The sequence below is a fragment of the Passer montanus genome, unplaced genomic scaffold (genome assembly GCF_014805655.1).
Source record: "Passer montanus isolate IOZ18808 unplaced genomic scaffold, ASM1480565v1 scaffold14, whole genome shotgun sequence".
Taxonomy (NCBI): Eukaryota; Metazoa; Chordata; class Aves; order Passeriformes; family Passeridae; genus Passer; species Passer montanus.
This window is the reverse complement of record NW_024360941.1, coordinates 8,767,905-8,783,679: the sequence shown is the minus strand read 5'-3', so window position 1 is coordinate 8,783,679 and position 15,775 is coordinate 8,767,905. Positions and strand designations below refer to the sequence as shown.

Sequence of the window (15,775 nt, the reverse complement as noted above, 5' to 3'; positions counted from 1 at the left end):
GACCTTACTGAGTATTATGTAATAATACCTATAGGGAATTATTCCTGCAAATCAGCTTTTCTCAAGTAATGCATGATGAAGAGCCCTTTTGTGTGGTGTTGGTCCTTGTCCTCTTTACTGCTTTTCCTACTAAACTTCATGATGTTTAGTGAAAGAATTAGTGAGGGGAGATAGGAAATAGAAGATATCACTTTCCCTGGTATATAGGCATCATGAATAGGTCAAGTAAAAGGCACCATTTTGAGGATATCAACTACCAGCAAAAAGGGAACATGTCAGAGAGCAGGAAAAAGCACAGTAAAAAGCTATGTTTGAGAAGAATGCAGGACCAAAACAGAAGAACGAGAAGAGCATCAGAAAGCAGAATAGTTTGCATTGTAAAGTCAAGAAAAAAGGGTATACTTTTTTTCTAGCATAATCCATTATTTTTTATGACTTCTGAGGCAATATTATCCTTTCTGGTTGATGCCTTCAGATGGTGTGGTATTGGAAGTGTAAGTAGTGACAATAAAAAGAAAGAATGAGAAAAAAATAGATGTTATACATTTATACAAATATAATAGAATGCATTTCATTATTACATTTCCAGTCACATGACTAACGAATTGCTCCAATACACGTTATAGAATACAACAGCAAAAAGGGTAATAGCACCCAATCTACACTTAACTGGACTGTCCACATAATGAACAGAATTACAGAATCAATTAGGTTGGAAAAGATCTATAAGATCATCAAGTCCAACCTTTGAATGACCACCCCCATGTCAACTACATCATGGCACAAAGTTCCACATTCAGTTTTTTATTAAACATCTGCAGGGACAATGACTCCACACTCCAAATTTTTATGCAATTTTTTCCATACCACACACCACCCTCTTACTTCCCTGGGCTTACCACTGATGTACAAAATGTGTGGGGACAGCAGGGAGAGTCAGGGCTATTTCTAGGTAGGAACTTCCCTTAGGAAGGTCAGTCCTCTTCAATATGGTTATTACTGAAATTTCTTTCTGGTGACATGAAACATTAGCAAAATGCAGTTTCCAAGGGAAACAGTTTGAGACCACAGAAAAGGTAGAAAATTTCGAGAGCACTCTGGTCTGACATGATCATGGTTACTGATGGGGTTGTTGAAATAGTGGAGCTGCACAAGCAGTGGGGTTACTGACTAATACAAATCAATGGTTAGAGGAAAAAGCAAGGCAGCAGGTTATCCCAAGGCTCTTCTGGTGAAACAATAGAGTAGAACACAGGAGTAGTACAGTTTCCTAAACTGTTAGTTAGGTTGAGTTAATTGCTATTAACCTGCATGGGATGCTTAGAGTTAAAACTAATTTAAGAAAAGTATCATAAGCAAAATTAAAACATCTATGAAATTTAAAAAAGCAAACTCATTTTCTTCCTCTAATAAAATTCAAGCTGTAGTTACAACTACATCACCTACTTAGTACTTTTCTCTTTTTTGCATTCCCAATTTCATATAAGATAGATATATAAACATATTTAATCTAAAAAAAGTATTGGCTTATGCCACCCATCACAGCATTGCTCAAGACTTCATATACTATGTACAGTTTACATTAAGACTCCACTATGTCTAGAGTTTATTTCCACTTCCTTATAAAAAACATTCCAAATCCATTCTACCTTTCTGAATTTTGAAAGGCAAAATATGAACTTAATGTAATCCTAGCATCTCTGAGGATCCACAAGTACCAGAACATGCAATTTCACAGATGACTTTCACCAAAGTTGGCTGTTAACAATTTTGTGTGATTTTTACCAACACTTTAATTAATTTTAATTTCCCGAGTAACCACTCAACAGAAATACCTGGCTAATACAGTTATACCAGCATGGTTCTCATAGGTTTCTTTTCTTTTCTTTGCTTTTCTAAGATTATGACTTTACATTTTAGTGGGAGACTGCACTTAGGGACTCTTTTGGGACTGACCTTAGGGACAGTTTTGTGAAAAGTTGGTTTATAATGTTCTGGCATAGAGAAGGACTCATTTTCTGAAAGGATCTTAAGTTTTTTTCCTGCTAAGTCTTGTAGTTTCATAAAGGGTTCAAAACTGCACTGTCCTTTATTAGTTCAGTAAATATTCAGTAATGCACAGGAGAGTCCATTCTCTAGGCTAGGTAGACTAAGACGTCTTCAGGGACCAACTAAACTTCCAGGTTTGTGAGCAATATATATGCTGACTAAGAGTGACCTATTAGATAAAATAAATGTCACAAAGTGGTAAATTGCTGGCAAAAACAAAATCAACACCATGAAATCAATATGACTTCACACAATGAAGTTGTGCCTGTGTTCTAGGATAAATGTCCATTCTGTGCCTAAGCACACACATAGAACTTCTGTGAAGGGATGTGCATCTGTAGGATGTTTTCCCTGAGGCTGTTGGGTCAGATCCATTACTTCTGACTCAGCAGTATTAGAACTAAATTCAAAGTGGGTAGATTTCAGCATGATGTCTGGAATACATCCCCTAAAAAACTTTTTATTAAAATCCATAATGAATTTATTTCGTAGTGCTTTATTCTGCTAGAAGAACTCTTTATGGATAGTTTCTTCCCTTTCTTTTGTTTGTTTTAGGAGCAGATTTATCAGAGTTTGCTTAAGCTCTTAATTTGCAAGAGTTAAAGTAGTATAAAAGATCTTGTTGTTTCAGTTCTTGTGCACTAAAAATTGATAGTCAATTGTTTTGAACATAGTACTGCAAGTTTTTACCCCACAAAATGAATATGAAATGTCCCCACTTGAGACAGTAATCTGTGATTACAAAAAGTACAATACAGTGGGGAACTGGAAACAAGAATACTATTTGGAAGTTTCTCCATATATGTCTAAAAATTTTACCTTTTATCTTCAAAACTTATACCCAAATTCTAATACTCTGCAAATGAGCTCTCAGGATATCCCTCTCTCTTTACCTATTTCTGTTGTTTCTCTACACATATCTTTGTATCCCAACGTGCTCAAATTTTCTTCTGTGATCAAAATGTGAGCACAAAGGCACTTGTTCAGATTTCCTAAATAATGGTTAACAGAATGCTCTTTTGCCTCCTTTTCAACAGGAGTGACTCCTTCAGGAGAAAACAGGTCTTGCAAATAATAAAGCCTTCAACACTGTTGAGGAAGGGGGCACTGTCCTCTATGCTTTCATGATGATCCAGGGAAGGGGAGAGGGTGTTCTGCCCATACCCCTCACTCATCTGGTGGAGGATTTGTGAGGGCAGTGGGGGATCAGCTCAGGTCATGACCCTTCCTTCCCTCAGTTTATTTGGAGTTCTTCACACGAAGTTCCTAATACTGGGATGAAAATTTAAGGGGATGCTGCCATAATGAAGACTAGAAAAGCAAAGACTAAAAATGTATCTGAGGGGAAGTTTAAACACCATTTTCTGTGTGTGAAGGAGAATGCGTGTAGTGGACCAGGATAATTTAAAGGAAGCACGAAAGGCTAGCAGCTCTGGGTTTTTTTAACCTTCACATTATTTTCTCTGACTTATTCCGTAAGGAATATGCTTCAGTGCATGCATTAGGAATACTGGGTTCTGTCATTATGTAGCATGAATTCTGTCACTCTCATCATCACCCTGAAGCTCAACTCTGTTCTTGTTAAAGAAAGTCTTATACAGATTTATTGCAGTGTTGATCCTGGATAGAATTAATAGAAAGAAAAAAATTACTTAATCCACATATCTCATGTAAATTAACACGGTTGGTTAAACATCACAATTCCTGTCTCACAAAAAATTCCACAGCTCAGAAAATATATTCTCACTTTTCAGTGCATTAAAAGAAGTTGCAGAAAGCAGGAAAAATCTCCTAATTCTGGAAAAGATGTTCAGTCTTTGAAAATTAGAACCTGAGTCTCCAACTTCAGTTTCCATTGACATTGGAAAACTGACTGTTACTGACAAAATAGAAAGGACACTGAATAATATTCCACCCAAACTTGTCAGCGTGTCATAAAACTACATTGAAACATATGTTTCCTTAAAACTCCATTTCATAAAAACAGTATTTTTTCTACTAGAAATATTTTGTCTTATTTGAAAACTCTAAATTATTAGTAATAGCACAGATCTACACTATAATTAGCTGGCTAGTCAGAATAAACAATTTCATAAGAAGCATTTTGGGGAAAAATACTTTATATAGTGATTTTTCAGGCTATATTCAGCTTTTTTCTAATAGAACTTTTATCAAACTTATTTCAGAAAAAAAGTCAAATCTAAACAGCCATCGCACATGCCCACTCAAGATACAGGACTGATACAAGCAGAGCTTCCCTAAGGCAAACAGAATACTGTTTCATTGAATTGTGGTTCAGCCTTCACAAATCTGGAGTTTTAATTCAAAATCAATTTTGTATCTAGTTTTGATAAACCTCAATCATTTTATTCTAATGGAAGATTTTCTGAGAAAATTTTTATGCATACTAAAAATTAAAAAGAAGTACAGAAAAGAACCCATTTCCAGTTTTGTTTAGGGTTTACAACCCATGAAAGTAGATTTTTAAAGCAAAACAAGATAAAAAAGGAACAGAATACACATGACATTCTAATTGGCCATTAATTATGATTACAAGAAAGATTTCTCTTCTACAGATGTACACTTCAGTGAACACTGTTTCTGTTTATACTGTTGAGAGTACAGCAACCTAATAAATGCAAAGCTGATGGGGCACTCCTATAATAGTAAAAAATCCATTAGAATTCAGAAACTCAGTGATAACCATCTTCACAATTTCAAGGACATTTTGAAATATATTCTAAATACAGAATCAACAAAGAAGCTACACTCAGTAGAATTTTGTTTGTGGAATTCACAGGTTCTTCCTAGATCTAGGAAGAATTGCCTTGAGAAACAGCAGTTTACAGTCAAAAGTCTCATTTGCATTAATTTGCCTTTCAGTTTTGTCATCAACTGCATTACCATCCATTATGGTGGTGAAAGACACCAGTCAGGTCCTGTGCAAGGTCACTTCGTTAGGGGAATCATGCATTAACCACAACAATAAATGTGATTATTCAACCCTGACAGTTTTTATAGAATATCTGGTATAATAACATAGAATATTCAAGAAATTATTTTAGTTGGTCATTTTGCAATCTATCCATCAATAACTTTTCCGCATTCTTTAGTGAATACACAAATTACTCTTTATAGTAAGAGAATAATGCAAGTTCAGACTACTATAAATAAGTGCCTTACAGATTCTGTAATATTTTTAAAAATATTCCATGCCTTTTAGCCAAGTACAATCTGTCAAAAAAAACCCCAAACAAAACCAAAACAAAGTTGATTCAATTTGAAGAAGATCTAACTATTTTTAGCTAAAAATTAAATTTGTCAAAACCTAAACTCATTTATTAGGTCTTTGGAAGAGTGAGATATTTGTCAGAATTTGAATATTTGAAATATACTCTGCTCCTCTTTGAGTTAGCTTTTTCTTTCCCCAAAAGTAGGCTGAATAAATTAAAAATGGCAAGAAACTAAGACCTGAGTTTAGATCATTTATAAAAATAGTCTATACAGCAGGCTAAAAGAATATTAAATAGGTGCTTCTGGGAAAACAATGAAAAATAATCAGAACAGACCTAATTCATAAAAAAAAATTAAATCATATGTTGCATTGCTGAAACTGGCAACAATAAACTTGTTATATACAACCAGGCAAAATTACAGAGACAACCTGCAATTTGCTTAATGCATATTTTAATGAAGATAGAAAGCCTTGCCCATAGGATTATGAAGAATGCTGACAAATTAGTTTTCTTCTTTTACCCTAAGGGATTTTTTCCCTAAGGAAGGTGCAAAACATTGTGCTTATATGTATGTACCAAGTCACAAACAAAAAAAATTGATATAAATTTAACATTATCTAGACTATAATATATTACAATGGTGATCATGACAGAGTGACTTATCAGAAGACTTCAAATCACATTTTTCTGTTTTTTTCTCTCTGTTATAAGCTGAAATGTTCCACAGCAATACAAAGTTTTTGAAACTATAGTCCATAATTTATGCACTTTATGTTAGCATATGTTAAACATGTGTTTACTTTACCAAGCTATTTTACTTCCATGACAAACATGACTAGAGGAAGACTGTAGAACTGGAGGAATTCTCAACAGTATCAATAAATGCAAAAAAAAAAATGTCACCTTAAAGGCATCAGGTATCAGAAATATGAAAAAATGCTTATAACCATTGCCTAAGCTACAGAAGTGCTAAAATTTAATGTGAATTCTGTAGCTGAATCAGAAAAAATATTCAAATCTAAAAGAAAATATTTTTCTAATAGTTGCATTGAAATGCAATCCCCTGTATATTTAATGTAGCTTTCATTTACAGCCATAAAATAATAAAGAATAAATATTTAGTGAACTTAAAATGGAAAGGGGTTTTCTTTGTTGCACATAAGTATTGCTACTTGGCTGAAAATGTCTTGATGCAACTCTACTAATCTCCGCAGCTGAGAAAAATCAGTAGAAAAGCTAAATTTTACACAAAATATTTCCAATTTTCTTGAGGGTTTTTCTTAGAAAAATACCTTTTTAAAGTGTTGGTGATACAATGTTTCTGCTTCTCTTAGTTGATATGACACTCTGGCAAACATGAGTTAAGAATTCTGTGTTTGTTCTGATAAAATTATTATTATCTAAAACATTGCAGGATATGAAAATCTGCATTTTCTTTGCACAAGGAGCTGTCAATTTTATGACCTACAACAAGTAAAAGAGATTGCATCTTTAATTAGCAAGAAACACATTATTGTAAGTTTTAGCAGAAATACAAAGAAATGCACTTGCAATCTCAGTCTTTGTTAACACATTGCAAACTTAATTCTTTCTCTGTCATTTACTGTCTTTGGCTTTATTATATGCCACCCTGTTCCACTATTTTTCACCATAGGAAACTTTTTTTGTTCCTCAGAATGAAATTAATTTATTCACCAATAAATCATTATTCAAATAGAGTTATTTTCATAACGGAATACAAAGGAGTTGGAAGAAAATTATCTCCTTGAATTAACCTTGAATGGTAGAAGGTAACGTTCGCTAATTCAGGCATCTAAACTAGGAGTTCAGATACCCTGAGTTCACAATACAGATAATGAAAAGAGCTTGTCTTCCAAGGATAATTCAGAGATGGAGATGAATTTTGTATTTTGTTTTGTTTCTCAGAAGAAAGTATCTCTGTGTGAGCTAGAATGGAGCAGCAGTGATAGATTATTTAATATGTCACTTTCAGTACTGGATCCACGCAGCTGTGACCTCCTGACATAGCTCCTGGCTTTCCAGAATGGCCCTGGATTTTCATAAATAAATATTTCTGATGAAGAGCCTCCAATCAGAAAAGTCTTTTTGTCTTTTATTTTCTATGAAGCATTTTAATTTTCAGTAAAGAGGTTGGGTTTAAATTTTATTGAAATTTAAAAAATAATTGCTAAAAAAATTTTTATCCTGTCTTCTGAACTCCCACTCCACAATATTTCCTAATGTTCAAGGTTTCAAAATTTAAAATTCTTTGTTGCAGTAAAACACAGTGACTTGTATCTCTTTTCTGACACAGCTATCTCAGTTAGTCAGTTTAAACATATCACACCTCAAAAGAATATCTATGTCATGCCACTTAACTGAACAAATGCATTTCAGTGATAGCTGTGCAAAAATTTGGAAAAACCTTAGCCTTATCCCCAAAAATCAAATAAATTAGGTTTGAGGCCTTCAGTAATCATTCTTCTATATTTCTTGTTTTATTTCTTTTTTCATTTCTTTGTTTTGTTATATTTCTTGTTTTTCATTTTAAGCTGTCACATGCTGCAACATTGTACCCTCAAAAAGATATTTTTGTTAAGGTTTAGGTACATCTTTTAGGTGTACGACTTTTAGGTACGACTAATGCGTGCAAATTCTGCTTACTATAAACTCTGATCTCGTTAGTCCTTTACCTACTAAATTAGTAGATCAGATAGTTAGAGAAATTATCATTAGAAAAAAGCCATTTTTTGTACCATTACAAAAATGCTTCTGACCTCATCAAATTAAAAGTTTGCTTTCCCCATTAATTCTACCAAATGTATTTGATGAAAGTTTGTATTGCTCAGAAGAGGCTTTGAATGCTTTCTTCATATCACAAAATCTTATTGCTAAAGTTTTCAAAATGCAAGACACTGTCAGATACTCCTACACCACCAATTAGAGGATTTCCTTTCTAGCACACCTCTTTAATTACATGGTTACACTGAATATTTTTTGTTTTAAAAGCTGAAGAATTCTATCATCATAGCTTACAGCTATAGAATCAAGGAGACTAGTCATGAGATTAATTCACCTAACTATTGCTGGTGAACCAATGAATAAGTACCACTAGACTAATTTACTGAAATGCTTTTGTGTAGCAATGTATGTGAGATGCAATTAAATACACATTGGCTGCAGTTTTTGCTTTCCTTCTAAGGGTGTAATTAATTTCTTTGAATTTCTCTGGGAAGCATTTTCATATGAAGTGCATTAAAAACATTCAAACATCAGCTGGAGAGAATGGACCACAAACACAACATCCAATTGCTCCAGGGGTTTGGCCACACTTGCTGTCTCAGAGAATAAGTTAAATAATGAAATGAAAGGTCTACTGGACCATCACAATGTGTGTAGTGGCACTGTAGCACACATTGTAAAATGAAATGCAAACATTCTATCTCTGTAAATGACTAAAATGGAGCGTGTTTTAGACAAAATTAGTAGCTTATGATCAGATGAAAAGGATCCCCAAGGACTGGTGTTGATGTAAAATTTTCAAGAAAGCGTGCATCAGTAGTTTATGTATGGAAGGCAGAAAATGAACTTAGCATATAATTCAAAGATAATTTGTATCAATTGTGTTCAAAGGCAAGTCTGTGAGAATCTGGAGACTACACACAGGTTAATTTGGATAAATGAGTGGATTGTCCTAAACTGGACATGGAAACATCTCTCTATGAAGCTTCCAGTGGAAGGTATAATTACAGCACACCATATTCTTTCTTCATCTCTGTAACCTCCCTGTACCAGCAACAAAACACGAAGACTCAGCAAATGGTGTAAGATGTAATTTCTTTCTTCTCTTTTGTCTATACTGTTCTTATTAAGCCCTTCTGGAGTGATACAATCTTTTTTATAGAAATGCTGGTGGTAGTCCATTACTGTATTTCTTCAATATTTTCAAACAAATATAAATTTTTCAAGGCTGAAACCACACACTGAAAACATTTTTTTAATAACCCACATTGAAGATGAATGTTTAAATGAGGGAAATCAGCAAAAAACAGCACTTTCTACAGTACAAAAATTATAAGTCTCAAATGTAGTAGGCCTGAAATTACATTTGAAAATATGCTTTTTAAAATATAGTTTGTATAAAGCACATTCATATGTAAAGTTTCTTTTCCTCATTTGTGCTTTGGTAAAAATGTGCAGAAGGTTAGGATAGATAGACGCAACTTGCAGGTAGAACGCAGTAGCTCTTCAGAAAAAAAAAAAGACATGAGAAAGCAATCTGACTTTTTCAGCCTTAAATGTTTTAGAGAAGGAAACATTTGTGGGGATTGTACATGCCCTTCGAAGAGTTTTTTCCAATAATTTTATTTTGGAGGAAGAGAAGAGAAAGATGTTCTCTCACAAACATTCCTACTTTAAATAGACATTCCAGGAGCACAGATTGATGACCCATGCTTTATCTTGGCAGCTAAATTGCCAGCTGATAGATGAGACCCCCCATTTAAATTCTGTAGATTTTGATGCTCTGGCTGCATAGCTGTGTTAACAATATTTTGTTTCAGACTTCTGTAGCAGCAAATATTTTAAAAACATAAAAGAATCAATAATAATGTAAACATATTCTCAGCAGAGGATTAAAAAATAGCTGAATCCCCCCACCTGCAATCACAGTCATACATGTTACAGCAACCTGAGGCCTAGATCCACCTTGAAACACATAGGACTATCTATCTCTGCTCAAAGTGTTAAGCTATTCCATAAGTGAAGTGTTTCAGTGGTTGAAAGTCTTTTAATTTTGATCTAAATTTATTCCTGGCAACTTCACATCCATTTTTTTTCTTGGCAATGTTATAATTAAGCTTACAATTCTTTATTCTTTGCAGGTGTGTGTCATAGACAGAATATTTGCCTCTCTTTTTCCTAGTTGTGGTCAACCTCTGATTCTTTAAGCTTCTTCTAGTTTATGGGCAGCTCAAGTACGCTTTCCATTCCGGAGCTCAAGTTCCTACTGTGCAAGGAGCTGATGCTCATACAACTGCTTAGTAAGTCAAATATCCAGCTGTGAAAGGAATTGAGCAAGATAAGCCAACATTACAGCTGTAACTTTCAAACCTCATTACAGTAACTGCAAGCCTGCAACCCAACCCCTGTGTAGAAGGACCCTGAGAAGACATCATTTCACACCTGGATGTATGCCCATTGCTTTCCTTCCTTAAGCTCCTCAAATCAATCAAGCGCCTTTTGACAGTCTGAAGATTTCTGCATGAGATTTGTAATGTTTAATTTGAATTTAGCCTGCTTTTCTATATATCAGAACTCATTCCTGTTCACCAAGCTAGCCATATATGAAGAACAATACCTTATATTTTATTAAATTCTTTCTTCCAGAAAGCTGTATTGCCTTAGTTGGTACATTCTGATCTTCTGATAAGTTATTAAATTGTGTGTCCAAATTCCTATTTGAATTTGTCCAACTCTCATTGGTTTTTCTTCTGCCTTTATTCTTTAGGTAAATGTCCAGCATTTTCTGCTGCCTTGAGATATTTATAACTTCAAGCAAGCTATTTTTTCCATTTTTCTTTTTTGATAAACTAAGAAGATTAAGCTCCTAAAGTCTCTTACTTGAAGCAAATTTCCCTAACTCTCAGGTCATGGTTTAGTGGCTTTGTTCAGTACCTTTCCAAATGCTTTAATGTCCTTTTAAAACTCAGACATGGAATTTGATTCAACATCCCAGAACTGGTCTCATTAATATCGTATAAAATAATAAGTGACCTTCATGCTTCTACTCTTTCAATCTTTCTGCACCACTGGACAACACAGTAGTGCACTGAGATCTTCACCACTACAGTGCTGAGTTATTTGAGGAATTCTAAGTCCTTCTTCACTGCTTTCTCCAACTCGCCCACGTTCACAGTTCATGCCTCTTAATATCCTTTCTTTAATTGATTTAAACTCTCCTACTTAAATGAGATGACTCTGAGAAAGAGGTTGTTTTCTTCACACCATCAGACATTATGTCTCTGTCAATTCTTTTTGCATTTCTTCGTTTTAAACCATCAACTGCTTTGCATTTTCTTTCCAGATTATAGATGGCATTGCTGAACACCATTCTTACAAATAGCTTACTTTCTCAAATTTAGGATGTAGTAGTTGATCTAGAGAAGCTGCATCTTGTCTGTGTCAGACTACTTCTTACTCTCTAACATTTATATCCCACTTGAAATATCTTCAGCTTGATGTAACAGTTTCTGATTCAAACATGACTTTTTGTAGGTAAAGTACCTGTTATTTAGGAGAGTTTTCTATCTCAGTGATTGAAATTTCAACTTGACAGGCTTCAAGGCATTGATGCAAAGCTCATCTGTTCTCAGATTTTAGGTGAAAAAATAAAAAAGGTTAATGGACAGAATAGACCAGAGACAGGAGTAACTATAGTCCTTGTGATTCTAATTTTCTTATCTTGTCTGGTGTTGTATGACAGCTTATTTGAAATAAAAATTCTTACCCTAAGTTTTGATGGTGTAAACTTGTCTGATCACAAATCATTTTTGAATGTATCTTGTGACATTTTCAATTTTTTTCTTGATTCTTGTCCACAACTTCAGTTATGAAAATTCTTTTCAATTGTTTTTGAAGGCTTAATTTACATTTTAAAGATGTTCAGGATACATCCAGGAAATTGAAGTCATGTACTGTTCTATGTCTGAAACTGGAAAATCCTTATAACTGATATAAGTAATATTTGCCAATAGCTCACAGGAACAACTCAGAATCACTGCCAGGGAGGGCATTCTTGTTGGTAACTTTTCCTCATAAAATATGAACAGACCAAAAGACAGTCAGCTTATAATCTCTCTCCAACAAAAGACTATAGCAATGGAAGCTTGTACCTCTGAAAAAGTGTACAGCTTTCTTTCTCAGTAATTTAAAGTCACATAATGACTTTATGTTCAACACAAATTCATTGTACCTTGTTGATATTAAAATTCTTGCTGATATTAGACTACTATAATTCTGCCTGTTAGAAAATGCATGCACAAATTCTTTAAAGAACTGTGACAGGTCAGAATGAATTCCCTCTGGAGGCACGCAAAGCCATTCCTGGACTTATGCAATAGTTGTGTATCGAGGATGAAGCTATGTGCATTATTAACACTAAAAGGAGCTCAATTCTTAGTTCATGGAAGGACTATACCCTCCTCTAACCCCTCAGCCAGAGGCCTAGCTTTCAGAGGCAGGGTACAATAAAACTGAAGAGCCCTTACCATGCATAGTACATTTTTATATTAATCTGGAAACAGAAAATCACTTCCTAAAATCCAGTGCTTTACTCAGGTTTTACCACAATATTTGGTCTAGCTCCTTTTTAACTGGAAGAGTATTCCACATGTCAGCTTTGACTGATGAAAGTTTTATTTGTCCAAGACTATTCTTGAAATACATATTTTCAATAAAAGTCAAATCAAAGGGGCAGAACTTTGCAGAACTCAAACAGCTTTTTCTCATTACACCCCAAGATTAGTGAAAGGGAAAACATTCCTTGAAGAAATATTTAGTTACAAATTACAACTGACTTTTGAGATAAAACTTGTTTATACAAAAGATATTAATTATGCTGAATATATTCTTTTGATAAGCAGGCATGAAATTATTCAAGATACTCTGAGACTTACAATTGACTAATGAAAGCAAATATTAATGATGCCGTCATATGAATAGGTAAATGTCACTTTGAGAAAATCCATAGTCACAGCAATTATTATTTTTTTCAGTTACCATTAGTTACCCTAATTTCAAATTACTTTATTCCATGGCAAAGCAAGAGCTACAAGTACAACAAAGAAAGATTTACAAAAAAAAAGCAATTAAGTAAAAAAAGAGCAAAGAAACAAATTATTCCTTTCCAACAATTGATATTCAAGCAAACAATGGGCCTTTCTATACTTGAGTTCTGGATAATTTATGTATATTAATAATAAAAATATAAGATTGTCTATCCCATAGTATAGATATGTCATATACCTAAAGAATAGAAATATAAATTCCTTACAGAAGACTACTAGAAAGAAATCTAAGTGTTTAAGTGTATATACTAAGTGTATACACACAGTAACTTGCTTCTCCTGCCTTCCAAGTAGATAATACCCAGCAAAGGGTAACCTGAGTCTTGTATTTCATTTGCTTTATAGACATTAGTGATGTTTTACAGAAACAGTAATCATTATAAGTTTTAATAATGTGATGAATCAGATCTATTCAGAATGATAATGAAAATTATGGCAATAGGATAATTTCAAACTGAACTATAAAAAGAAAATGTTGAATACTTTCTCAGAAATGGAAATACATTCTGAAGCTACGGGAAGAAATAAAAGAACTAGGTTAGCTATTGAAAGAGAGTAAAGAAACATTTTGTACTGTGAGAGATACCAAAATATTCAAAACAATTTAGAAATATCCAACAATTTAACAATTTATGAACAATTTACGAATATACAAATCAAGTTACACATAGAATAAACACTTGCTAAGTGAATAAACTTAAAATTAACTTTCTGATTTAATATTACAAATAAAAGACTTCATTTACATTTTAATTAAAATATGAGCAAATCATAGCATTCTAGAGGCTTCTATGTTCATATTCTGTGTATGCCCAAATTTGTAACCCTCAAGGACTAATATGAACTCTTTTTTTATTTAAGATAATAAATCCAAATTTCAAAATTGAAGACAAAAATTTTAGCAGACCTAAATGGAAATTTCTATAAAACTGTAACTTTTAACTTACAGAGTAAAAGGGTCTTGGAAAGAAAGAAATTACATTCTCAGTCTGCACTCCACATGGCCACTGCATACATATATACCTCTATGGAATTTTTGAATTTTGATATTCCATCCATTGTTAAGAAGCAAAATTTAGCATGGGTTTTGTATGAGTCAGAAAATTCCTAAAGGCTTTACATTATTCCCTGTGTTTACATCTAAACAAAAATATGCTTAAGTAGTTCTAAAAGAGTGAATTGATATGGAGACAATGAATTGGGTAAGTAAAAGAGATTTAAGTCCTTCTGTAAAGGTTTTTTTACTTGAATTCAGCACAAACACGCAAAGCACTTTATCTTTTTTGAGACTCCAAGAGCCATAAATGGTTTCAATTGCACTGTGTATCATTATATTACCCAAAATTTATGTATTTTCTGACTGTTTTATTTTGCAAGTGTGTTAGACAGCACTCAAGTAAGAGCTGTTCCACAAAACAAAGACTTTTTGTTTGGGTGCCAAGGCTGATCACAGGGCCACTACTCTGCTCTCTTAGCACATGCAGAACACACTTTAGAATGTCAGTGAGAGTTTTGCATGCATATAAAGAGGAAGCTGTAGGAGATGGCTACAGCTTGCCATGTGGCTCTAAGTAGAAAAGTTTGCCCTAAAATAGTTTTTTGAATAGGTCATTAGGATTTTGGTTGTTTGTTTTTGTTTTGTTTTACTCACTGTAACAGTCACTTCTGTTTTAACAGAAAATGAAACTAAGACAATGTTAAATATCATCTTCCAAGAGACTGATGTGTTTTATTATGGTTACCTATCAACACAAAAGAAAGATTGGGGATAGTAGTACTACTCTAATCAAGTCCTCAGTACTTTTTTTTTTTCTGATCCAGGTATCTCTCACAGCACTCCCAGTTAAAATAGATCAATCTCAGAATAGACTCCAAAATATGACATTCCACATTCACAGCTACTTCTGTAGATTATCACATTATTTAACTCTGTGATAATGATATTGATTAGTGCTTACTGAAAGTGTTATTAATCTTCAGAAGTTCTGAGGAAGTAACCTATACCTGTGCAGAAGAGCAGAATAAAATTTATGCATTAAATGAGAGATATAGAGAGAACTTTCTGTTTCATTTTCTTTACTTCTACTATTTTTGAAGCATTAACTAGCTTGAAAGACTGTCTTAGCTTTCCTGATTTCCTGTTCCTACAAAAATGAACTGTGATTAAATAAACTCAAAGTTTTGCTAACAAAACTTCTAACAAATTTTTGTTTGTTTGTTTTTCCTTGCTGTTAGCTTGGTAGCCACAAAGGAAACAGACAGTGCAAGATCTCGTAGCATGCCAATGTCGCCATCTGATTTCCTGGATAAGCTAATGGGCAGGATGTCAGGCTATGATGCGAGGATCAGACCAAATTTCAAAGGTAATTTCATAACTAAACTTTCAGATTTTCAGTCTGTTAGTATTACTGCTCACAAAAATGAAATTTCGGAAACAAATATGAAAACTAAGGGGTACATTCACTAAAAAAAAAAAATAAAAAGGTGCCTTCTTTTGCCTTTCTTTTGCATGTGTGGCAGTTCATTTCAGTAGCAATACGCCCTACACCTGCCACTTTCACAGCTGCCCAATTGCAGGCCTTTCGTAAATATACCTTGTTCTTAGATTTGAGTTGTCTGATATGATTTGTTAGTTTCTTTCCT

General features: G+C 33.7%; 1 protein-coding gene across 4 annotated transcripts in view; it reads left to right on the top strand.

Moving 5' to 3' along the window:
• Positions 1–15,775, top strand: part of GLRA3 (glycine receptor alpha 3) — an 81,638-nt gene that overhangs the window by 5,554 nt on the left and 60,309 nt on the right. For all 4 annotated transcript variants that reach the window (XM_039700285.1, XM_039700284.1, XM_039700282.1 and 1 more), the window contains exon 2: positions 15,368–15,495. In XM_039700285.1, the coding sequence (XP_039556219.1) occupies positions 15,368–15,495 (128 nt within the window). The remainder of the gene's footprint in view (positions 1–15,367; positions 15,496–15,775) is intronic.